We start from the raw sequence: 27,426 nt of genomic DNA, 5'->3' as shown, positions 1-27,426 counted from the left end.
CTTAAATGTTTTTAAGGTGAAAAAAGGCAGATTAGGTGACAGATTTGATGTGTGACTCAAATGATAAAAATGTCATGTCACATGTAGGGTGAAGTCAGCCCAGTCAGTATTTGTATGTGGGCCCCATGTGGTTAGTAAATGAGCTTAAAAATGGGCCCTATATGGGACTGTTCAAGGGTTCCATAATGACGCCATACGGAAGCGTATTGCATTCACTTGACTGAGTAATTTTTTTTTGTTTTTCGGAGTAATTTATTTATTTTTCTGTTTTTTGGTGTAATTTTTTCCCTGTTTCTCATGGTAATTTTTTGTTTTGTTTTTCCAGGGGAGGTTTTTCTGTTTTTTGTGGTAATGTTTTTCTGTTTTTCGTGGTAATTTTTTTTCCTGAACGAGGAGATGAGATACTTCAAAATCTCGCGAGAAGCTCCCACCTGGCACCAGCAAGTGACCCCTGCATCCATGGTGACTCCTGCTCATGGATGTATTTTGCATCCGTGCTGCTGCTCCTACACACTTTCAACTATGGGATCAATAAGGGTAAGGCACGTAATTAGTTACACACAAGGTATGATAATCTAGCTATGTTTTCCACTGCATCCTTCTAGTGTAGGCCTATTGCTCAATCTAACAGGTTAGGTTAGTAACAGGTTGTAACAACGTTAGCTGACAAACGTGTATGGGCATGATTTCAGTTGTCAGGTAACGTTAAGCTAACAGTTTTTTTCCATCATGTTGGACCTTGTTACTCATCACAAATTTGTCGGCTAACGTTGTTACAACCTGTTACTAACCTAACCTGTTAGATTGAGCGATAGGCCTACACTAGAAGGATGCAGTGGAAAACATAGCTATTGATCCCGTAGTTGAAACTGTCTAGGAGCAGGAGCACGGATGCAAAATACATCCATGAGCAGGAGTCACCATGAATGCAGGGTCACTTGCAGGTGCCAGGTGGGAGCTTCTCGCAAGATTTTGAAGTATCTCGTCTCCTCGTTCAGGAGGAAAAATTATCATGAAAGACAGAAAAACATTACCACAAAAAAACGAAAAAAATACCCCTAAAAACAACACAAAAATTACCACGAAAAACAGGGCTTTTTTTTTTTATTTGTCAAGTGAATGCAATACACTTCTGTAATCCCATGCCTTTTGTCCACATGGGTGGTTTCACCCAAGTGGGCCCCACATGGGTTATGCTACATCTACCTGAATACCAAGTGGGTATGGGTCCAAAATGGGCATCTTATTTTGGGCCCACTTGAGTAAAACCACCCATGTGGGCAACTGGAGTGTGGCCACTTTGGAACCCTTGAACAATCCCATATAGGGCCCATTATTCAGCTCATTAACGACCCACATGGGCCCCACACACAAATGCTGGGTGAAGGGTAATTTGGGACTTTAGGTAAAATTGCATGGTTTAAGTTTTACATCTTGTGCTTTTAAAATATTTGCAGTCAAACACCAAACATGTTCCTGCATTGTTACAAATACACTTTAAGAAAAATAAAACCCGTAAATGTTTATCTCTTTCTCCTTAAAAATGAGTAAAACAATTGATCATCACTGTAAAACTGTAAAATGACTGATAATTAACTTTGTTCTGTTTAATTTCTCCTCATAGATAAAACACACAGAAAGAAACGTCAGGCCCTCCGGCTGAATTTAAGTCAAACAGCCTTTCTGACACGTAAAGAGTTCCTGTCGTTTATTGACACTGAGTAAAGGTGTGCTTTAAATACTGAAATCTGATCCATAGCAAGGTGTCGAACAACATGTTTTACTTAGCGTTTCATCATCCATAAACATTCTGAGAATCCTCAGAATCTTTTACCTCAGTGAGGTGTGACACATAATTTTACCAGATGTGATTGGTTGTCACAGACACACCCTTTGTGAGCCTGAAGGTGTGGACATTGCTCTTTGATCCCTCTGCTGATGGAAGGTTGAGGCGGACCAAAGTCATGACTACTGCACTTCAAGTATCTCAGTGTTGTGATCATTTTATTTCTGGTGTTATATCGTTATACTGTGTGGTGGGACATGTGTGTGTATTCCTGGTGAGAACAGCTTCAAATATTACCCCTGCACCATCTGACCTGTAGCATTGTATTAACTTACCGTCACTCAGCGTTTGGAGAATATTTCTCCTTCTTCTGTGTGTTTCCACCATTTTCTCCTCTGATTAAGAAACTCTTAGACGTCTTAGAGTGCTCCTCCCTGCTCCAAAGTTTTTCACCTTAGGAGCTCTCTTACAGGCTGAGATGCTGTGTGAATAACTTATCTTTACCACAACCTAGTCTTAACTTTAAGGGGAAATTCTAAGAGAACATCATAAGAATTTTCCCAAGAATTTTGTCACTAGGAGCAACTCTTTGTACCAGGAAGCTTTGTGAATACGACCCCAGATCTGCACTTAATGTTGATACCTTAAAAACAGTGATCAGCACCAACTTAGATGTTCAGCGTTCTCACCATCTGTTGACTCCACATATCTCCTTTAATTTTGTTAAAGAGGCCCCGGGCAGAGCAAGCTGAGTGTCCGCTGGTTCAGGACCTCAAAGAACCCTAACTAACAGTTTTTTTAATACTGCTCCTTTAGTTTATTGTTTATTCTTCATTTCTGCATCACTGCAAATGTCATCAGAAATTATGAGTGAGCCGGTAAATAGAAAATTTGTCATTTAATGCAACATAATTGTGACTGAATTACAATTAATCTCATGGAAATAAATCACCAAACTGACAGACAGGATGTTTCATACAGGTATATATTACAATGTGCCTTGTTATATAATACAGTCAGGTTCTGTTTTTAATAAAAATAAGCGCTGGAGGAGGATGTGATACGTTTTGATTTTATTGTAAATTGGACATTATGCACATTACTTAGCGACTGATGACTTGTTAATTAAGCTTGTTAAGTGGTCAGGGAACTCCCTACGCTGAGTGAGAGTTCAGACGATGTCAAGTCAAAAAGGCAATTTAGCCAGGAGCGCTGCGAGCTTGAGATCTCACGTACAGGACGAACGGTGAGGGAAGTACCAAGATGGGGGAACAAGAACATTGAGTTGCTGACAGTGGTGACTGTTTGTGCCAAAGATACCATCCAATGAACACAAAGAACTGTTGGGGTTTTTTTTTCTCTTGACCATACGGGACGTTAACCGTGAAGTGAAGCTTCTTTCAGCCAAATATCTTTAGTAACCGCGACAGAAAATTCTCCCAAAGTTGATTTGTTTCACATCATCGCAAATTCAAACCGTTTTTTTTTTTGTTTTGTTCAGCAGGTCAAATAAAAGGCGTGGTCTCACTGACACAATAAATATTGCACACGTGATATTCTATAAGGATGTTTTTGCATACAAGTGTTCGCCCCCTTTCCTATGTCTCGTAATATTTCCTCAAGCTATATTTTCCCAAATACGATTATCACCATAGATTGAATATACAGAGGAGTTAACAGTGTCTGTATAAAAACAAAATAACATCAATAAAAGTCGACATCCAATGTGTAATGTGACATCTGGCTGTGAGACCAAAACCTTTCTTTGTCCCAGTTTCTCTAATTTCTGTACAAAGACGATACAACTATCCAGTCATGCAACATTGTTTGGGAGGGGGTGGGGTGGGGGTGGGGAGTTGTCTGTTATGTTCTCCGCTGTTTTTAAGCATTCTGCATCTCCTTGCCGATCTTGTAGCTCAGGATCTTGTTCCAATCGATCTTGGTGCGTGTCACAGGAAGCTGGCGGCGTAAGGCTTTGAAGGTAGTGTCCGACATGGTCTGGTAATTCTCGTTGATGGCCGTCTGGAGGGAGAAACATAGGGATGGGGAGAGATGGAGAGAGGAGGGAGGAGGAGAACTATGAATAAATAAAGTGTATTAAACATTTATTTAAATGCATTTAAATTATTTCCAGGTGAAAAGTCTGAGTGTCGTGTAATCAGATTGGTAACCTCTTCCATGATACACAAAAAAACACTTTATTTTTTTTATTTAATTTGATTTTCAGATATTTAGAAATATCATCACAGTTTATGTATGACTGCACTTTCTGCAGGTAATGGAGAGTCAAATAAGGGTTCGAGGCCCTGATGCACCGAGCCGATGGTCGGCCAATATTGGACCGTAAGCGAGCGTCTGTCACCCTAGGCTTTTTCTTTTCTTTTTTTTTTTTTTTTTTTTGCCGATTCAGCACATTAATTCAGCAGCTGCGACGACAGAGCCCATTGGTGAGTGAAATCAGTCTGATTGGCTGTTTAATTCAGCACACAAGAAGAGAAATGGCAGTTAACGGACATAAACTGTGATATTCATTTTTATTTCCTGGTCATTCTTTCCGCTAAGCACCTTAAATACCAGATGCCTCTTAGCCCAGGGCTCTGCTGGAACTGCCCTGTCTTATATTCATGTACATATGCATATATATGTATATATATATTTTTTTATCTTTTTATTTTTATACTTGTACGTGTCTGATGGCACCTTGGGGTTGTGAAAAAGCGCAATTTCGTTCCCATGTACTTTGTATGTGGAAATGGCAATAAAGTTCAACTTGACTTAAACAGGTCCATGTTAGACCATCAGTGAGCATCTGTCACTCTAGCTGGTGCGGTGTTGCCCCTCATTGGCATTCTTGGCTAATTTAGCGCGTTGACTCTGCAGCAGCGATGGCAAAGCCCACTGGTGAGTGAAATCAGTCTGATTGTCAGCTCAGCTCAGCTCACGAAATGAGAAACAAAGGTGAGGAAAGTAAACAAAGAACTAAAGTCCAGAGGGAGTGAGACCAAAACAAACTTGTTCCTTAAGGTTAGACTATTTTTCTTTAGCAGAAATGTTTCCTGATAGTTTGTGTTATTGTTCACTGGCGTAAATATGCTCTCATTGTGTTGTTAATGTGCTAAATGGCTAACTAGCATCAAGACAGTCTGCCTGTTTCCCTTTTTGAATTACAATTATAGACAACCGCCGTCTGCTTCTGTGGAGAGTTATTTTCTCTCACACAGGTGCAGAACATCAGAATCAGAATCAGATCAGAAATACTTTATTGATCCCCGAGGGGAAATTGTTTATGTTACAGGTGCTCCTTGCAAGAGAGGAAAGATACATGAAAATATAAGAAATTTAAACAATAGTATTAACAAATATAGAGTTAAATAAACAGGAATTATTAACAAACATAAACTTAAATAAATATATATATATATATATATATATATATATACACATATATATATATATATATATATACATATATATATATATATATATATATATATATATATACATATACATATATATATATATATATATATATACATATACATATATATATATATACATATACATATATATATATATATATATATATATATATATATATATGTATACATATATATATATATATATATATATATATATATATATATATATATATACAGGACAGGCAAAAAGTTTGGACACACCTTCTCATTCAATGCGTTTTCTTTATTTTCATGACTATTTACATTGTAGATTCTCACTGAAGGCATCAAAACTATGAATGAACACATGTGGAGTTATGTACTTAACACAAAAAGGTGAAATAACTGAAAACATGTTTTATATTCTAGTTTCTTCAAAATAGCCACCCTTTGCTCTGATTACTGCTTTGCACACTCTTGGCATTCTCTCCATGAGCTTCAAGAGGTAGTCACCTGAAATGGTTTTCCAACAGTCTTGAAGGAGTTCCCAGAGGTGTTTAGCACTTGTTGGCCCTTTGCCTTCACTCTGCGGTCCAGCTCACCCCAAACCATCTCGATTGGGTTCAGGTCCGGTGACTGTGGAGGCCAGGTCATCTGCCGCAGCACTCCATCACTCTCCTTCTTGGTCAAATAGCCCTTACACAGCCTGGAGGTGTGTTTGGGGTCATTGTCCTGTTGAAAAATAAATGATCGTCCAACTAAACGCAAACCGGATGGGATGGCATGTCGCTGCAGGATGCTGTGGTAGCCATGCTGGTTCAGTGTGCCTTCAATTTTGAATAAATCCCCAACAGTGTCACCAGCAAAACACCCCACACCATCACACCTCCTCCTCCATGCTTCACAGTGGGAACCAGGCATGTGGAATCCATCCGCTTCACCTTTTCTCTCACAAAGACACGGCGGTTGGAACCAAAGATCTCAAATTTGGACTCATCAGACCAAAGCACAGATTTCCACTGGTCTAATGTCCATTCCTTGTGTTTCTTGGCCCAAACAAATCTCTTCTGCTTGTTGCCTCTCCTTAGCAGTGGTTTCCTAGCAGCTATTTGACCATGAAGGCCTGATTCGTGCAGTCTCCTCTTAACAGTTGTTCTAGAGATGGGTCTGCTGCTAGAACTCTGTGTGGCATTCATCTGGTCTCTGATCTGAGCTGCTGTTAACTTGCGATTTCTGAGGCTGGTGACTCGGATGAACTTATCCTCAGAAGCAGAGGTGACTCTTGGTCTTCCTTTCCTGGCTCGGTCCTCATGTGTGCCAGTTTCGTTGTAGCGCTTGATGGTTTTTTGCGACTCCACTTGGGGACACATTTAAAGTTTTTGCAATTTTCCGGACTGACTGACCTTCATTTCTTAAAGTAATGATGGCCACTGGTTTTTCTTTAGTTAGCTGATTGGTTCTTGCCATAATATGAATTTTAACAGTTGTCCAATAGGGCTGTCGGCTGTGTATTAACCTGACTTCTGCACAACACAACTGATGGTCCCAACCCCATTGATAAAGCAAGAAATTCCACTAATTAACCCTGATAAGGCACACCTGTGAAGTGGAAACCATTTCAGGTGACTACCTCTTGAAGCTCATGGAGAGAATGCCAAGAGTGTGCAAAGCAGTAATCAGAGCAAAGGGTGGCTATTTTGAAGAAACTAGAATATAAAACATGTTTTCAGTTATTTCACCTTTTTTTGTTAAGTACATAACTCCACATGTGTTCATTCATAGTTTGATGCCTTCAGTGAGAATCTACAATGTAAATAGTCATGAAAATAAAGAAAACGCATTGAATGAGAAGGTGTGTCCAAACTTTTGGCCTGTACTGTATATATATATATATATATATTGTAAACGTGTTGGTTGATCATCAGCTGGAGGATTTGCGGTGTGTTCATGTGCACAGATGTGCTAGTTCTTTCAGGTTTGGTGTGTCTAAGCCTTAAAAGCTTGATGTAATGAGGAAAATCCTGTGATGGGGTCTGCAGAGTAAAAGCCTTTGCACAACAAGTCTGTTTTTTTCATCCAAAATTGTTGCACGTCTAAAAATAAATATAACTTCACATTGTGTCTGTCATTGAAATTTTTGGAAAAGGTTCGATTTTCTGTGTTTTTCGCCTCCGTCAGAGCCTTCAGAGACGTTTGACCAGGAGTCAGTGAAGAAAATGTGGCGGCGGGACACAGCGGGACAGGGGAGATTCATACAGATTCATTTTGTAACCCAGACAGCCACTTTCAACAGGTCAGACAGTAATATTAGAGATATTATATTAATATCATAATAGAGAGCGAAGACAGCTCCGCCCCTTCATGCCGCTGTGGTGCCAAATGCAGGACAGGGAGGGAGTGATGACAGTCAGATAGGTAACTCCAGCAGAGAGAGGCAAAGGAGGGAATGTGTCCTTTACATTTTGTCACGTGTTGCAAATTTTCACAACAAATAGAACAATAAAACACATCAGAATCAGTGTGCAAGGTTACTGTGCGTAACGATTTCTTTCTGCTGACAGATTTTTTTTAAAAAAAGAGAAAAAAAAGGGTATCTGGTAAAAACTGACTCTTTAAAAGTGAAGGATTTCATCATTTAATCCAGAAGAGTAAAACATGGGCTCCTGAAGATGTTGTATTTTTAGTCAACTGCATCAATCACAGCAAAACTTCTAATCAATAATTCAGTACAATAAAATTTCAGCTGAGTGTGGGAACCACTGATCTGCTTCATGTACGCGTCAGTTAAAAACCACCGGCAAACACGATCTGTTGGTTCCTCTGCAAAAAACCAGTGTGTAATCAGCATTTTAAAACATACCTGATAGTCGTTCTCTGCAGCCTCCATGATCTTAACAAACTCCTTTGCAGTTGAAGCCTCATTCTGAAAGATGACAAGACATAATTAATTCAAGAGATAAAGTGTCGTTTACAAAATACTTCAGAAATAACACTAACTGGCACGTCCACACTGTGAGAAAACATCCCCAGGGAGCCGTCAGCAAATTGAAACAGCATTAAGGAAAAACCAGAGATACAATCACCATGAATTAATTAAACTAATAATGAGAATATGTTTAATGTATGAGACGTCACAGTCATATCTGAGAGGACTAGAAGGGCTCGAATAGAATCTGCTGCCTGCTGTATCCTGTATCTGAGGTCCAGAGGGTCCTTCCAGGTAGGAAGTTCATCAAACTCTGAATCTAATCCTGAACTCTGTGTTGACTTACCCTGAGCTGGGAGACAGCTGATTTGAATTAGTTCAATCAACTCTGAGTAGGTACACCTTGAGTTAAGCACGTGCACAACCGCAATAAAAAGTCATCATCAGTGGAGCCCCGATACCTCGATTCACCATGGCAACCGGAGAGAAAAAGCGGTCAACTTATTTTACACCTGTGGAATTGGAGGTGCTCATGAATGCCTACAGCGAATATGAGCATGTATTTCATAAAAACAGTAACACTGCTAAAGCTGCCAAGGAGAGAGAGGTGGCATGTGAAATTTAGCAAGCAGAATTGTCCTTGACGGGATGTTGGTGGCGTAGTGGATAGAGCAGGTGTCACATATATATTGGTTTTGTTGCAGCAGCCTGGGTTTGACCCCGGCCTGTGGCACCTTGCTGCATGTCCCTTTGTCTCTCTCCCCCTTTCACGCGTAACTGTCCTGTCAATGTAAGGCAAAATGTCCCCCCAGAAATAATAAAAAGAATCTTTGCTTATTTCAGCAGCTATTTTAAGCACATATAGATGGTTGATGACTCATTTGAATTTTGAATCCCCCCTCCCTTCGCCACCCAGCAACAATCTCACTCTGAACTGACATCAAAACGTGAGAGCCCTGCCATTAATTCACATTTAACCACACTTAATTAAAATCGTAGATTACAGGTGGAAAAGTGGTTTTGAGTAAAATCTGATTTTCATGTAGGTGCAATCTCACAGGGGAAAAACACACTTGAAAGCAGCTTAAAATGAAATATACAAACATCATTCAAACAGGTAAGGCATATTTGACTTGGCCATGACTGTACCTCTCTTTAGTTTTATTCATATTTGATTTATTAAACAAAGTAGCTTAAATAACCCGTCATTCAGTGGCTATGTCATTATGTACTGTAGGCCACCAATATCATATAAAAAGCTACCGTTCACAAAAAAATGTAGTGCGATGCACACTCGCTCTGATGAGAGCGCACGTCCATGGTGTGTCAGATTTGATATGTGTGGCCGGTAAATGATTGAGCCTAATGAAAAAATGGTACGGTTCAAACAGATATTCACTGGGGAAAGACAGCACATCTAAACGGGGTCTGAAGTTTCTCTCCCGGTGTAAAGCATTTCCTACATACGGACAACCCATGTGTGTCTGCCAGCTTGCTTCAGGCTCGGCAGTAGGGAGGAGACAGGGTGAACTCAGGGTTTCTTACAGTAAACCTGCCAGCGAGCAGGTTCGGTTCACAGAGTCAGTTGCCATGGTGATTGACTCAGAGTTTGACTTACCTCTCTTTCTGGAACTGAAAACCCAGAGTTTCCCTCATTTCAGGGTTAACATAATCAGAGTTTTGTTCTGGAATACCCCCCAGGTGTGCTTGGTCATACTCACAGAGACTGACATGGACTCCTGAACCTCTTTGTGGCTCACCAGCTGAACGTTGCCGTCTTCATAGTAATGAACCTGCAACAATTAAGAGGTTTAATTTGTCTGCATTGTGAACATGAAATTCATTCTGCAACTCAAAACAATGAGACATGAAGAAGTGGAGAAAAACAAGCTGTGTGGGTGACACAATGAAATCCCAACGGACCAACAAAAACACTCCAAAAGAAAACTAAAATTACCGCCCTGTGGTTTTACGCCTCTGCGCTCCAGTAAAGCTTCACACACAGAAGATCTATACAATCAGCACAGTTTGAGATTAGAGTCACCAATTCAGTATCTGACCAAATGTCTCCCCTTCTGTTCCTGAGATATGACGTTAAAACATGATGATGTCACAGTCAAGCTGACCTTTGACCTTTTGGATATATAATGTCATCACTTCTTCATTTTATCCTGCTGGACATTTGAGTGGAATTGTTTCTCAATTAGCACAAGAATTACTGAGTTATGGCCAAAAACATATTTGTGAGGTCACTCTGACATTTGACCTTCGACCATGAAATTCACATCAGTTTATTCTTCAATCCAAGTGGACGTTTGTGTCACATTTAAAGAAATTCCCTCTCAGCGTCCTTGAGACATCACGTTCACAAGAATGGGATAGACAGGTATAGGTGTGAAGAAACACTTTATATTGAAGCATGTGTTGAATTTGTGTGTAGTCTGCACACACGGTTCATACACTCTCACACACAGACCCCTCTGTCTCTTCACTCCTCTCAGAGTAGATTTAAACAGGATACCTGGATTTTCATGATTCCTGCCACCTGAGTGGTCGAGGGGGAGATGGTGAACTTCCATTCTGACCTCCAGCGTCCATTCCTGTGCAGAGAAGAAGAAAATCAGACTTTAATCACGTTACAGCTCTGTACTGTAGGGATGGGTACCAAACCCCCGTATTAAACCGGCCCCGGGTCCGAATTATTAAAGACCGCAGTATTGATAAGCTCTAACGTTAAGTATTGGAGAAAATAGGAGGATATATTTCGTGGTTATGTAGGGTTACATATATGTTATCTTGTAAAATTATTATTTCACCCACTCTGTTTCTAATTTGCAATAAGATAAAGATTTGTCACTGATGCATTTTTGGTGTTCAATCCAGAGCAGAGCTCTCTGTGATGGAGTCGCACAGCCTGCTGCATGTGCGAGGGTCGAGGCCAGCTCTGCCACTGTGTCTCACACACACACACACACACACACACACACACACACACTCATTAGTTTAAGGTCCACACACTTTAAGTTTTTTAATGTCATACTTGTGTTTGGTCATGTCGTCAAGCTAGTTTTCTGTCTCTGTCAAGTAGACTGAAACAGCCACAAGATCACAGTGACCTTGACCTTCGACTACAAAATTTTAATCAGTTTATTCTTCAATCCAAGTGAGTGGACATTTGTGCCAAATTTAAAGAAATTCCCTTAAGGTGTTCCTGAGATATCGTGTTCACGAGAATAAGACTGAAAAGATCACACTGACCTTGACCTTTGACCACTGAAATCTTATCAGTTCAACACTGAATCAAAGTGGACGTTTGTGCCGAATTTTAAGAATTCCTTTAAGGAGTTCTCGAGATATCATGTTCATGAGATTGAAACGGACATAAGATCAAAGCGACCTTGACCTCTGACCACAAAATTCGAATCAGTTTATTCTTCAATACAAGTGGACGTCTGTGCCAAATAAAAATAAAAAAAAAATCCCTCACAGTGTTCTTCACAAAAATGAGACAGATATGGTCACACAGACCCTATCCTTTGACCACTAAAATCTAATCAGTTCATCGATGAATCCAAGAGAATGTTTGTGCCAAATTTTAAGAAATGTACAGACGTACAGACAACCCAAAAACATAATGTCTCCAATCATGGCTGTCGCTGGTGCAGCGGCATAACAAACTGTGAATATACGAGTGGAGAAACATAACAAAAGCAGGGGGATCACAGGGATTTGCTGAATTTGCGTTAACTGTTGCGATCGTAACATCGCAGAATCCTGGCGTGGTGACAAATTTGGGGGTTTATTGGGAAAGTTTAGCCCCAAATCATATAACAGGCTTTAATCCAGGTACCACAAAAATAATTCCAGCTCTTTATTCTTGTTTTCTTTACGTGTGCATTAGACGTTGAATCAAAAAACTGAACATTAAAAGTATACACGATCCGTCAGCTTCAGTTTCATATCCTCATCTTATCCCAATCTGCCCCACAGGTTCCTCATTACTGAAACATGGCAGCTAACGGTGGCCGTCACTTACAGGAGCTGTGGGATCATTACACCCAACAACCCATAAGCCCAGTAAAACCCAGCAGCAAAGAGGATTGGTGCACTTCTTATCCAATTAGATTAACCCGATCAGAAACAGCTCAGCGATGCTTACCACGGCCAAAAGTCCAACACTCTACAGTTAAGTGGTAATTACAGTGATGCCTTTGAAGCATCTCGTACGTATCAAACAACAGTTCAGGCTTTTTAAGCTCGTTCAGTGTTGTAACATCTTTTTAAGATAAAATGATTGAGAAACCATCGCTGGGAGTTCTACAGGCCCTGCTGGTCTTCCTGAAACTGAGGGAAATTTCAGAGTCTGTCCTGTCATCTTTAGTCTGTCCTAAAACTGGAGAGGCTCTTCTAGAATCAGTGTACTGCTGTGTGAACAATGTGTTTCCTCATCATTACCAGATGTCACAAATCCAAGTGGTGCAAACACAAGAATAATAAATCACTCTGAAAACTAAGTGTCTAAAACGTACCAGAAGTTTTTTGGTTGAAACTGATGGCACTCGATGCACACGATGATGGTTTGATGTCCGTCGATGGTTTTCCCGTAAATCTAAAGGAAGAAGAACAAAAACACTCTCAGATTTCATGTGTAAGGAGCTTTTTCTTCTCACAGCTGACGATCAGTCTAAAGTTCCACTTTACTGCTGTATATGTGAAGGAATTAAATGTGACAGAGGTTTGTGGTTAATATCGACCAAATTAAACTCATTGCTGACGTGCGACTGAGAGACTGTTGTATATTAAACATGCTCAGAGGCGATTTGGCAAACCACACGCAACAAATTCACAGAGCAACTCTGTCGTGTCTGCAGCAGAACAGCACTGTTCACTTTGCATTAATAAATAAGGAGCACAACAGGAGCTTTGTAAAACAACATACTGTCGACCATTAGTACCTCCTGTAAAAAGTCAAACTGCACAACACATGACATGATTCAAATACTTTTTTTAACAGGTGGAAATCCCACATTTTAACTCAACATGTCCTTGTAATAATCTGTGATATTAAAGGAGGAATGGGTGGTTTCATTTTGGCATCACTGTAAAAAAATCCCACAAAAAACTTTGAGCATATTTTAATTCAAGTGGACTGAGAGGAAGCTAGACTTCTGTTCCTCCTCTTGGCTCTGTTTTCAGGCAAGCTAAGCCAATCACAAGTCATTTCAGAGAGAGGGCGTTCCTGTTGGCTTCATGTACAGTTGCACGTGTCTTCGGTGATTCAGAGGTGGCAAATCCTGCAGAAAAAGTTGTCAGTTGCCTGACACACCAAGCCAAGGGTCCGGCAAAGTCATAAGATATGCAAAAAAATCCTCCGCACACTGACATGGACTTTACTATCGAAATTTAAATTTCAATAGTAAAGTCCATGTCAGTGTGCGGAGGATTTTTTTGCATATCTTATGACTCACGTTCCTGCTGCCTACCAGCACCTGACGATCTGTGGCTGTGCAAGGAGATTTCATTGAGTCCGGCAAAGTCAATTTGGGCCGTCGGTGAGAGTCTGCCGCCCTAGTCACCCCCGTGTGTCCCGCACCGTTGGCCCTCGTCTGCTTTTTTTCAGCCAATTCAGCATGTTGATTTGGCGATGGTGGAGCCTGTCTATGAGTGAAATCACTTACATACATTCATATGTATTTATTTTGATTTTTGTTATTTTTATTTACTTTGTATATTTAGTTTGCCATCATCATTTTTTGTATGTTATTTTTTGTGCTCTACATAAAAAAATTGCTAGTTGTGAGGTTTCCCCGGCAACATACTCGTCGCGTCTTTTTATGACGTCACTGAAGACTAATGATGACATTTGCGGGTATGAAGGGTTGTCCCATTTCATAGGGGAATATTTCAACCCCTACCCCTTGTTACTTTGTTGCAAGGGGCAAGGGGCACTCGAAAAAGAGGGTTAGGGGTAGGGGCGAAAATGAGAAATGGGATTGGGCTTAAAACAAACTTGTTCCATAAGGTCAGATTATTTTTCTCTTTAGCAGCAATGTTTCCTGATGGTTTGTGTTATTGTTCACTGGCACACGGTAAATATGCTCTGTTCTTTTACAATGGATTGTGTTGTTAAAATGCTAACTGGCTAACTAACGTCATGATGGTCATCCAGTTCCCCTTTTTGAAAGATGAATGCTGAACATGGACGACTGCCGCCTGCTGGTATGGAGAGTTATTTCCTCTCATGCAGGAGCACAACGCATGTGCTAGTTAGCCGTCAGCTGTAGCCTTTGCAGTGTGTTATTTGACATTACACACAGACACAGACGATATGATGCGACATCTGGTGTTTGTTGCCGCTAGTTCTTTGAAGTCTGTTCGACCTGTCTTGGCCTTTGGTGTTGCATAGACAGACTTATCTCCAAACTTTATTTTAGTGCTGTGCCAGTGCTGCAAAAAGTCTGGTTGAACCCGTCATAATTCTGCACTGAGGGGAAAAACACTCTTGAGTTGTTTGTATTTCTTTAAAACAATCACAGCTGTCTTGGGTGGCGCTAAACCCAAGATGCTGTGACACGGGTGCTTTTGCAAGCTAGCACTGGGACGGAACTTGTTTTGGTGCAAAGGCGAACCATGGCGTTAAAATGGCTTAATTGCTGCAAAAGAAAACACCATATTAAACTATATTGAAAGACGTTTTAGTGAGCAGGTTGCTGTTGTCTCGTGCAAAGTGCTTAAACGACACGTGGAGATAGATCTGCATCATTGTAGTAACAGTGTAGGCTGAAACATACGGTGCAGACTCCATTGGGATAGTGCTCCTTGACGTAGGCCCTGACAGCTGAGTCCACAGCGCTCCTCCAGCCCTCTATGGAGCTGTCGACGTCGTGGGGCCGTGGGTCGCTGGCCTCCTTCCTCAGGTGGTCGAACTTGAAGGAGATCTTGTTCTTGGGGTCCAGGACCCGGCCGTTCTCAAGGTCACCATGCTCTGTGATTAAGACCTGCGAGGAACAAAGAAAAGGAGAGTGAGTGAAAGAGTGAGAGAAGAGGTAACAGGAGGAAGAGGAGTCAAAAAATGGAACAGAACAGAGAGGAAGACAGAAAAAGTTAACAACAAGACAAAGACACGGATGAACAACAGAGAGAAGAGAAGTGGAAAAGACAGGAACATGACCAGAAGGCAGAAGATTCTGTGGATAAGAATCAGGAGATTAATTAACGGGATGTGAGGAGAAAAACAAGAATGAAGGAAGAGAGTGATGAAGACAAAGGACAGGAACACAAACGTCAGCCTGAACTTTCCATCGACTGTCTTCCACCTCAGCACTGGGCTCAGCCTGCTGGGTGTCAGACAGGGGAATTTCAACCTGTTATGTGGGAACAGAGGGACATGATGACATCTTTACATAAGACGCTGCAACCATTACCGAAGCTTACGTTCATTCACCACCATGTTCAACCTTCACAAACACTCACAGGCAGCGAGCACAGTGACATTTAAATAAAGACATGTTGTGATCTTGTTTCCTGTGGAAGCAGCAGAGAACTCTGGGACTTGTTTGATCCTTTAATCCCCCTCTCTGCTTTAATGCCCATGAGAACATAATATTAGTGCAATAACAATAATGAAAACTGAATAAGCTTGTTGACTTCACTGCTCCTGTGTCTCTTAATGATGCAGGTTATATATTTTTTATGTTATTGGCTCTTCTTACCACTGTTTTAACATTTGTAAAGCGCAAGCATATGATGTGTGTTGGCAAGAATCTGGCACTACCATACACATCAAGATATAAGGATTAGGATTCATTATGTTGCAGGACAATTTCAGAAAACCTGTCATATTATAAAGAACATATGACCACAGGCGTTAAATCTGATATAAAAACGTTACTCTTTATATGCATTCAGAACAGTGTGTTCTGCATCTGTATTTTTTTTAAAATCCCTGTAACATGCAAGCGATATGTGGCTATATTGGAGTAGAAGAGTCAAATGGCTAACGATAAATCACTACAATAAGAATCTAGTAGTCTGGGGTTTAAACAACACAAAATTAACCACTGCCACGAATATTTACATGTGAACACTTAATTAGAAATTGTTGTGTTTTTGAGAATCAATACCAAGGTTTCCAGCACATTCATTTATTTGTGGCAGCCTGCCAAGATTAAAAGATCCTCCGCCACAAATAGATTTTCTATTTTTGAGACTGGACTGTTCATTAGGAGCAGCACTGGAATATATTTATAGCACCACACTGTCAGAATGCAGCGCTCACGCAGGGCAGATACGGAGCCGCAGAAGGTCAGGCACATTGAAAGTAAAACTTAACCATTTGTTCTGCAGGGTCTAAGTTTGTATTCACTTGCTGCAGCTGCTCCTCTCTGACCTAATCAGCTCTGAATGGTTTGACAGGTCAATTATCCACCCTGTGAGTCACAAACTGCAGCTGAAGAAAAGAAAGAAGTCATGGAGAGCTCCGTCTGCGCTGCGTTCATTGACCCGCAAAAACCTCTAAATTTAGAGAAGTGACACAGAATGATACCAAGGGACACACAGGCATTTAAAAAAAGTATTATCAGCTACCTCCACACATACACTCTCATTCTGTGGGAAACACTGAATACAGTATCACAAAACATAATACGGTGAAACTCAAGTGTATCGATGTTTTCTTACACCCATATACACTGAATCTTTCACGCTCTGAGAGAAAAACTCTTTGGTCTTGATTTTTTGTTGAATTTCAGATAAACTGCAATTGCTACACAAACCTTGACTTTTTTATACAACTTTTTTTTTTTTTAGTTTTCATGTTGTGGTTCTGTACTGGTGCTGAATGTGTGAGAAGAAACACCATACACACAAACAGTTTTTATTGCCTGCATGTGCAAAAACACATGTGACAAGATAAAGTTATAAACTGCACGTTTATCTCAGCTAGAGTTACATCTTTGTCTGATGTGCATCAGCTATAGTGGTACTACACTGCAGTACTTTATCTTATTTTATTTCCTCTTAATATGTTTAATATGTACCAAAAAAAGGAAGCAAATTCCTTGTACGTGAAAACCTACTTGGCAATAAATCCTCTTCTGATTCTCTAAATAATCAAACATTATAGATATTACCATATAAATCTGTTATTTTGAATAGCGCAATGAAACGTTAACACCTCTGGAGAACGCCAAAACCTTTAAAAGGAAAATCCTAATTTAAAATTAATTGAGATGTCCCCACTCTGAGGTTATCAACAGATTCTCATGTGACATGGACTGAATGAACATGCAGAGCTTGACGCTAACTTTTTTCTCAAGGAGCACATGTGCTCCTAAGTTGAAAAATTAAGGAGCGCACAAAGAACTTTAGGGGCACAATGTAAATTGATCAAATAATGTGTTTTCTGTAATAAACGTGATGCAAATAGACATTTACAAGCAAAATTATTTAATGAATTTGTATACAAAATGTACAGAAAGGTAAAATCATCAAGTTTTGAAAAAGTATTGCAATTTAATTTTGTCTTTAATGTTATTATCTTATATTATCTTTGCAATATGATTATCTTATATAATGTTATTACTATCCTAAAACATTCTCCAGGTCCTCTGAAACCGTGGCAAACGGTCCCGAACTGCGGGGATAACGGAGCAGGCTTCCCCGTAGGTCCGCTGCTTTTCCCGGTCCCTCATCTCCGCCACACTTTTACTTATTTCCACCCAGCCGACAGCCTGGCCATGGAGAACGGTCCCTAACTGCGGGGAGAATGGAGCAGGCTTCCCCGGAGGTCCGCTGCTTAACCCAGTCCGTCTCCACCACACTTTGACTTATTTCAACCCAGCCGACAGTGGGACTTATATTCATTGTGCCGACAGTGGCTTGGAAAACCGCCCATAACCGTGTCACGCGGGGAAGAGGGAAGAGGGAGGGCGGCTGGAGTTCCTCCAACATTTGCGGTTAGATTATCATATTTTTTTATTGACAAAAATATAGGCTGCTTCGGCTGATTTTTTTTATGCGCACATGTGCCCCTAAATATTTTTTTTACAGTTCACACACACCTATTTTTAGTCGCAAATGCGAGTGAAACACTCGCACTGTCGAGTGCTGACATGTCTTAAGCAAGCATGCTGAATGTGGTGCAGAGTTTGGGGAGCAACAAGTAAAGTGGGAGAAATGAACCAGTCAGCAGATTCAGACCTGTGATGTCATCCCATTTCATTTAACCTCTAAGCTGCCACCATCACCTCAAGTTGAAGGCGAAGAATAATCTCACCTGTTCTTCATAGCCCTCGATTTTCACCGGGGTAAACTGGTCCAAGTTGTACTGTGCAAATGCACTGCGGAGAGACAGAGACAACACGTTACTTCATACACTCCAAATTAAATACTTTATACACACATATTTCTACTCTGGGCTGGATTTAAAGAATTTAGTCTATGTGATATAAGTAGTTTGGACAATACGGACATAAGTAGTGACACAGAAGCTCAGCTAATGTACTGCTGGGGAATGGGGCAGCAGCAGATTATATTTTAGTCACCAAAAAAAATCAATATCAATTTAAGTGTACGCTACATTATGAATATTTTCACTGCTTTACCTTTCTTTTAACCCAGACAGCCCTTTCTGAGGAGGAATGGAAGCTGCTACCTATGCTGTCTTCAAAGCCACCAGACTCCTTTGACAAAAAGTAATTTTTCCTCACAGAACAAAAAGAGCTGCAGGTCCAAACTAAGCCTTTAAAACACCAAAGTCACACAATAACACAAACAAACCAACCGATCGAGGTGGTGGTAGACCAGCAGCTCCTGTGTTCAACAAGGTAAAATAAATGTTTTTGTCTGGTGCCTTTGGAGAGAGTGATAAAACAACTTCAGTTAGCTGTCATAAATCACTGTCTGACCCTGAGGTAGGGCGGTGAGAATATTTTAAATATAGCATCCACTTAGACTGATATTGATTTTTTTAGGTGGCTAAAATAAGTTTTGCTGCTGCTCCCGTAAGCGTCGCTGAGCTCTACTGCAGGTGATAAACTGGGTGCTTCTCAAATATCAAGGAAGGATCCTTAAACGGCTGAATTTTGAGGAGGCAATGTCAGCAAAGGACTGTTCAATGTCAAGGATCCTTTAAATTCTAACGAGGATATTTGCTTCCCTCAGAGAATTTTCAGGGATGCATGTGTGTATCCTCAGCAGATACAAAGTACCCACAATTCTTGCGCACACCTGGGCACTTGCTAGCCTGTTGCAATGTGTTTTTTTACCAAATGCTAGGAGGGAGTCTTATCAAGCCTCTGTGGGACCTGACTTGGGAGGACCTGACCTACCAAGGAAGCATCCTTGACTTTGAGAAGCACTGACTACAGATAAGTACCTCATACAACCCTTCCTCAAAAAATCTGAAAGATCCTCTTAAAGTCTTTCTGCAAACTAAAAACAAAAACTTATTAGTGTGAGAGGGGAGACTTACTTCGCTGCACCTTCCCTGAGAAGATTGTCATTGTTGAGCAGTAATCGCACATCTGAGGACAAAAAAAGTCAAGATCATTAGAGGGAGGAGAGGAAGAAGGAGAAAAAGACAGAGGGGAGAGGAAGACGACAGGTACAGCAGATTAGCACCATGACACACACACACACACACACACACGCACACACACAAACACAAAAGACAAAGCTGCCTGCAGTCAGTCTTTTCAACATTTATGCCAAAGGAGTGAAGCAGACATGGTAAATTAGCTCAGTGGAAAAGGCTGTAAATTCACACAGAGATGAAAGAGGACAAAGTGGCAAGAGGGGACTGTATTTTAGACCGTGTGTGTGTGTGTGTGTGTGTGTGTGTGTGTGTGTGTGTGTGTGGCTGTCAGGCTGTGATAAGAGGCAGACAGACAGCCCGCCGGCGCTCCTCTGAGGTGACGACATTTATCGAGGTCGGACGAGGCTTTAACGATGCCAAAACACATACACACACACTTTCTCGAGGGGCAACTCTTTGACAGCATGGTGTCAACACTGGCGCTGCAGGGCGAGCGGCAATTTGGCCAAAACATCATAAACTCATTTTGCTTTCTAGGTGGCCACAGTGGTATGATAAGTAACACAGGAACACAAATAATTTTCCATTTCAGCTGCTGTTTAGCAACCGCAAAAACAATTATAGAGACAGCATTGTGAAAATATGCCCAGTTTCACAACAATATACTCAGAGTTAACAAGCCTCCGCCCACCGATACAGTGTGTCTCCCCTTCTGTTCCTGAGATATGCCGTTAAAACATGATGATGTCAACAGTCAGGCTGACCTTTGACCTTTTGGATAAGAGGTCATCACTTCATTATTTTATCCCGTTAGATATTAATGTGAAATTCTGTAATAATTAGCCAGTAAACTCTTGAGTTATGGCCAAAAACACGTTTTATTTGACCACCACCTTTGACCATCAAATTCTAATCAGTTCATTCTTGAGTCAAAGTGAACGTTTGTGCCAAATTTGAAGAAAAACCTTAAGGTGTTCTTGAGATATTACGTTGACAAGAATGAGATGCTAGGTCACAGTGACCTATCACGACCAAAATCTAGTCAGTTTATTTTTGAGTTCAAGAAGACGCTAATGCCAAATTTGAAAAAAGTCCCTCAAGGCTTTTTTGAGAAACTGCATTTGTGAGAATCAGAATCAGAAAGTGTTTGGTGGGCTCTCATGAGAAGAGTTTAGACTCGTCACAACAGGAAGTAATAACATTAAAGATGGCTTCACTCCATTTATGCGTGCCAGTGAGCCGTGCCATGAGCTGGCACTCATATTATCAGTGTCCTGGCACTGGAACTGACATGAAATCAATGTTATTAGTTACACCTGTGTTTGACAAGTGAACTGTCTGTTCCTCTGATTCACTCTGCTGCACTGGTGTCAGGGTTTGTTAACCATTCTGTCCACATGCGGATTTTCTTTAAAAACTCTGGTCTGTGACAAAATACTACTAAAGGGGTTATGACAGGTTCTTAAAGCTCAAAGAAGCAGCTTTGTTTCCATGTCAAACTGTTCTTCAAGATGGAGGCGCCGACACCTGATAGTATGCTAAATTTAAACACACAGGTTTGAATACTGCAGTGTCCACAGAGATGGAGACTTGCTCCACGGCGATTCAAGACGTCATCCTAAACCTTTTAGCAATGCAGAGAAAGCTTTACAGATATTTTTTAACATATTCTTAACCAAATTTAAGACTACCTTGCAACCCACAGGACTCAAAGGTTCCATCGCCCATGCCCTGGTGCCAGACACCACAGGACACTCCCAGAAGTCTTGTGTTCATGCCTTGGCAGGTCTGATGCTCCACTGTGGACTGGACCGAGCTCTGACGTGTTGAGGCATGGACACAGGACCTCTGGGGTACTGGTATGTCCCACAGATGCTACAGTGGAGTGAGATCTGGGGAAATTGGAGGCCAAGTCGACGCCTTGAGCTCTCTAATATGTTTCACTGGCCATGTCTGAGCAGTTTTTGCGGTGTGGCATGAAGTATCGTCCTGATTGGGAGTGCCGTCGGCGTGAGGGGTTGTATGTAGTCTGCAACTGAACTATGACAGGTGGTGCACATCAAGCCAATGTTTCCCAGGAGAGCACAGCTGATTGGTGTACATGTTTTCCCGAGTTTGATGTAAAAAGCACTGATCTATTCTAAAGTTCTATTCTGCTTTTATCGAGTCTGTTCTTTTCTTCAACATTGTCTGTTCGTTTGGTAATCTTTGCATTAAAAACAAGAACATATTGGAAACAGTGGTCAAGTGTAATATCACTGACGTTACTTTCAATAACTTCCTGCTTCTGTATGAAGAGAGGGTCACCTCTAAAGCTCAGACTCTCAACATCTCCTTCATGTTGAGTTTCAGATGCTTCCATCAGGGTGGAGGTTTAGCCTCCTTAAATGTAACACAAAGCGTTGCAGATCGTCTTTTATCCCGTCTGCTATCGCCTATCTTACCCAGCAGTGACCCTTCATGTCCATGATTTACACCTGTGTGATAGTGGACACTGTGTGTTATGTATTTGTATTTGTCTGTTTTCTTGTACTCATGACTACTGTCTGTTTCTCAAAATGCCCGTCTGGGACATTAAAGTTTTACCTTACCTTACCTGTTAGGTTAATCTACATTTTGCCAACAAGTAAGTTTATGTATGAAGTAGAGAGACAGTATTAAGTTCAGTGGTGGGTTTAAAGATTTGTAACATCAGCAATGTGGACTTTATTGCAGAAGAGTTTGACTCATTTTGACAAAAACAAATTACATTTTTGTGGCAATTAAGACCTCATTAATTCATGTTTAAGACTAATGAATGACTTTAAAGACCTAATATTTATACACGTACATTTAGGACATTTGACGACTTCTTACGGACCTGCAGACAATGACAAATTCTTGATACAGAATATTTCTTCTTTAATGTCGCCTGGTGTAAAAAACATATCTGCTTAAGCGGACGTTAACTGACCAAGTTTGTTAACTACAGCTTTGATCGCATTTTTTTTTATGTGCTTAGACACATAACAAGTTGCATATCTTTGCAAAATAGGGCTGCACGATTAACCAAAATATTATCAAAATTGCAACATGGCCAATATCCAAATATCAAAAACGGCAATTATTTTAGAAAGGTAAAATGTGTCACAAAATACTTTTTAAAATGAAGCATTGTGGTGTCTTTACCACAGATAGCCTTGCCAAAAGAATCATATTCCAGATGTAAGGAAACATGATTGTGTGGTACAGACCCCAGCAAAGATCACATCATCATCTTTTTTTTTTCCGATGAAAATGAAATGCAAAAAGTAAACTGGGTTTATTACTTATTTATTCAATTGGGTGGTAAATAGACTGGGGATAGTTGTAAATTAGTTAGGGAATTAGGGAATTTGTTGAAATAATATAAGAGTTAAAAGAAGAAATGTAAGAGGGTAGGGAGATTTAAGTTTTACTTCTACCTACTCTATAAACAATCATCCATTCATTCAAAAATTACCACTGATCAAAACTGCAACTCATATCACAGTCACATTATTTTGAATAATCATGGTAATATGATTTTTTTTTTTTTTATAATGTGCAGCCCTTTTGCAAAATTTATCACATATTATATTCAAGCAGAGCCAGTTCTTGTATCTGTGCATTGTGGGGGCATTTCTGCATGTATTTAAATGAGGACAGTAGAGATGTGACAGGTAAAGAGCGGAGGAGGAGGAGGAGGAGGGATGAAAATACCAGGCTGGATATTTCTGAGCAATAACCCCCACACAATAGAACAGCAGCTCCAGACTGGTGCACCCACAGGGTCCAGATTTCTCCTTAGTCATTAGTTCAAGGTCCACAGAGTTAATAAATTCAGCGTCATACTTGCGTTTGGCCGTGTTGTCAAGCTAGTTTGCTGTCTGTGTTAAGCAGCTTTCTATTATTCACTCACTCTACAGCAGGAAACGGCACTTCAAAATAAAAGTCCTGTGCCTGGCCGTCACTGTACTTCAAAATAAAGTGTGTTTTTTATAAACTTGACACATTCACAGGTCACTTGCGGTCCATTCAGAGTGGACCCATGACCCACTTTTGGACCATGACCCACCAGTTGGTAACCACTGATAGAGAGGAAGAGAAACAGAGTACTCACCATTGAAAACTTCATTGAACTCTCCTGGCGGGGCGTGGATGACAAAGTTAGCTGCTATGCGTACCTGCAGATGACAAACAAGGTCCAGGTTAAGACTGGAAGTGACTGATCTGACACAAAAAACACTGAGATGATTGAAACAATATCTGCTGCACATCACAGACATTTGATTTAATTCGCATTTTTTATTATTCTTTTTATTTGACAGTTTGCAGTACACAATTCCCCTAATTTTCATCATGAAATTTAAGTTGTAACTCCTTTTAAAGTCTGCCAAAGTTCGACCTCACCTTAGTGCTGCACTTATTGTGAGCGCACTAACTTGTTGCATAAACTTCACAGTGTAAACACGGACTATGTGTCGCGCTGTGGCCAACAGAGGGTGTAATGTTACTGTGTCACCGGTGTGGAGGGCGGAGTGAGGCAACTCAGTGTCTCTCTCAGTCTACGGTGCATCTGAGCACAGTCATTTTTCCCCTTCCTCACTTCTCTTCTGCTACTGCACCACAACACTTCCTGTTTCCAGGTCACATGTCAAACTGACAGCGAGACAACCGGCCCCTCCCTCCCCCGCATGGTTTACGACCATATAAGGACATAAAAATGTGCTGAGGACTCTAGTACACATTTTCTCTCTCGGCCTACCTCGACATCTCTCTGCCCCTCTCGATCAGCGGCAGGGTGACGACACTCAGTCAGGTCCCCTCGAATCTCAGTGTATCAGGGAAGGTGTTCATGTACACGTCTGTGTGACAGAGCTTGTGTGTTTGTGTGTGTGTCTGTCCCCCGGGCCCTTATTAGCAGTGTGTGTATACAAGTGCTCTGGCACTCGCGTCGAGCTGCAGATTGATTCTTGCTAATGAGCAATGCTGAGAGAAAGGAAGCCACTCAGGGAGGAACATGTGTGCGTGTCTGTGTGTGTGATGTTCAGATCAAAGTTTATCTGCAGTCGTCTAATCCTCTGTCATGAGGTCGTCATGACCCACTTGTGTTGAACGACTGAAAAGTCCTAACACAATAAAGGTGTGTGTGTCTGTGTGAGCACACGACACATACACACACTTTGTTAAACAGCTGGTGGAGAATCGTGTGTGTGTGTTTGTGTGACTTGACATCCCTGTGGGAAGACTCATTTGCATCGGGTCTCCCTCATTACGCTGGACGGCAGTGTAAACAGACTCTTATATGCAGAGTGAGCGTCTCCCAGACACTCCCAGGGCCTGTTCCAGGATGCAGGTTCACATGTTTGTGAACCAAAGGGATCCAGACTGGTTATCAGATCAGCTTACATCAGCATGTGTCACATGAAAACTTCTGTTGTGGGTTTTATTCAGCGTCTTCCTGGAACAGGCCCTGATGACTGAGGTTGTAACTCAGAAACACTTCTATCTGTAGCTCATGTGAACTTAAGAGAAAAGATCAGATATGAAAGATGTGCGATAAGCCATCACTACTTCTAAGCCAGAAAACAAAACAAAGATGTTTTGTCTTTATCAGAGTAGGACTGCTGACTTTCTCAGAATCTCAACTGAAATGATTCAGAACAGTGAAAACATTTTGATCTTAATCTACCTGTTCATACATTGCTATAGTCCATCTTGGGCTATTTAAAACACCACAGATACATTTGATGAAGTTATTTTCCTTTGCTTTGGTCTCCTATCCTCACTGCATATCAATCTTTTAAATATATTTTAAATATTAGCACTTTAATTATTAGTGATTGGCTGGTGGTTCAACAGAAAATTAATCAACAACAATTTTAATAACCATTTATGTTGTTAATCAAGCCTGCCAATAAACTGTTAGGTAGACAAACAAGCAGTCCGACCATCTTATGCTATGGAAAGTTGTAGCAAGAAATGCAATGAACGTTTCTAGACATTTTATCAATAAAATCAGTGATTCTCAACCTTGTTGCCCCACAGCCCCATCAGATGAACTCACGTACCACGTCACTGATTTCAAATGTATGTTAGAAATGTATACGTAACCATTTAAACTGGTAACCATACAACTACTACTACTATTTGGAGTGAAGCTGAATGTTGCAAGGTGCAACCCTTCACAAATTACTGCAAGTTACATATTTCAACTTTTTATCCATTACTTTTAACTATTTTACCATGTCACCATAACTTTAAGCAAATACTTATTTTTTTTTTTATATATATACTTTTTAGTTAGTTGTTTTAGCCATCAATGATTTATCCGTTACTTTTGGTGACCGGTTTAAACTTCTGTGCTCACCTGCTAACTTGTTTTCACACACTCTTTCATAACTGCACCATTTTGAGCCTGTTTACACCCGGTACCAACATGTGTCTTGCGTGAGCCGATCACAGGTGGACAGTGCTAAATACGTGTGTAAACGACTACCAAGACAAATTGGACTCCATGTCACTTAAACCACTTGCCCAGATGGTCTGGGATGCATTTAACCACATATCTTTTGTAGAGTCAACGCTAATGAGTCCTGATGTGACTCCAACTACAAGGACCAAGTCATCAGTGTGGAGCCTGGTAGGTTTTTTGTAGGGCTGTACCCAAATATTCGGATATTCAAATATTCATTTCTATAGGTAGGTATTCGTTATGAAAATTTGGTATTCGATATTAATTTTTTTATTTACTTTTTTTTTTTTTTTACATATTTTTTTGGTGCTAAATGTAGTCTTTTTGTTGTTGGTAAATGTAGGTTATCAATAAAAATCAAAACTTTTTAATTGCATTGTTAAGAATGTGAAAATATAGTACAGCCTACCAACGGAGCTTGTGCACACGGCACACTTGAGCGCATCCATCTGAGGCTGTGGATCAATGCCAAGTTTTACCACTTCATCACTATTCCCTCTAACTTGTAACTGTTTTTTCGTTATCTTTTGAATTTAATATGAATTATGGAACCGTTTTTGTCAACGTTTGTTCCCCTTGCACATTTTACAACCATCTAGATGAAGTCTTGCATGACTGTCCATCGTTTTACCCTTTGGAAGAAGACAGCAATATCTCCAGCTGTACCAACACTGCTAACATGACTAGCAAGCAGCCAGAAAGCAGCTAGCAAGAGTGTGGATGTAATAACTGTGCGTGGGGCCCTCTGACCTTCTAGGGCACATGACAGGCAGGTGGGTAGTAATGAAATCTGCCAAAGAGCATACGCTGCTCGAAACGCGTCACTGTTTTTGGGCTAAATAAATTTATATTGCACTTTAACTGGGAGCTAAAAGTGTGCAGACTTTCTTCCTCCTTTCTGACAGTAATGAAATCTGAATACAAGTGCTCAGCTGCAGACGCTCATTTGACACAGGTGTGAATGGCGAAGCATCTTGATTGTCCACTTGTGTTCAGGTTGCTGCAATGCATGTTAATACCAGGTGTAAACGGGCTCATAGTGTTCAGGTGTGACAGCTGACCTGTGGATCTACTTTTTTAATTAATTCATAGTATGTTTAGTTTGTTGAGCTGCTCTACAATCTTTCCACATAACCCTAAGCAACTGTAGAAGTACAAGTACCCCAGGGCGGGAGTCACTGAATTAAATGATTGATTATTCTGAAAAGTGATGAATAATACAAATAAACATTAGCCGCAGTCCTGAGGAATGAATTTTAAAATGCTAATCAAATATTTTCGAAAAAACATGGACATAAAAAAAGT

The 27,426-nt window shown here is 40.6% G+C and overlaps 1 protein-coding gene across 1 annotated transcript in view; it reads right to left on the bottom strand.

The window, feature by feature from the left end:
• Positions 1 to 2,665: 2,665 nt before the first annotated feature.
• LOC125887858 (F-actin-capping protein subunit alpha-2) overlaps positions 2,666 to 27,426 on the bottom strand; it is a 62,942-nt gene continuing 38,181 nt past the window's right edge. The window contains exons 4-12 of the mRNA XM_049574942.1: positions 23,767 to 23,830; positions 19,584 to 19,635; positions 18,387 to 18,450; positions 14,902 to 15,108; positions 12,640 to 12,719; positions 10,632 to 10,710; positions 9,832 to 9,903; positions 8,045 to 8,107; positions 2,666 to 3,808 (exon numbers count right to left, since the gene is read on the bottom strand). Of these exons, the coding sequence (XP_049430899.1) occupies positions 3,668 to 3,808; positions 8,045 to 8,107; positions 9,832 to 9,903; positions 10,632 to 10,710; positions 12,640 to 12,719; positions 14,902 to 15,108; positions 18,387 to 18,450; positions 19,584 to 19,635; positions 23,767 to 23,830 (822 nt within the window). The 3' untranslated portion in view covers positions 2,666 to 3,667. The remainder of the gene's footprint in view (positions 3,809 to 8,044; positions 8,108 to 9,831; positions 9,904 to 10,631; positions 10,711 to 12,639; positions 12,720 to 14,901; positions 15,109 to 18,386; positions 18,451 to 19,583; positions 19,636 to 23,766; positions 23,831 to 27,426) is intronic.

Source organism: Epinephelus fuscoguttatus, linkage group LG4 (genome assembly GCF_011397635.1).
Source record: "Epinephelus fuscoguttatus linkage group LG4, E.fuscoguttatus.final_Chr_v1".
NCBI lineage: Eukaryota > Metazoa > Chordata > Actinopteri > Perciformes > Serranidae > Epinephelus > Epinephelus fuscoguttatus.
The sequence above is the reverse complement of the archived record's forward strand: the minus strand, read 5'-3'. Positions and strand labels throughout refer to the sequence as shown.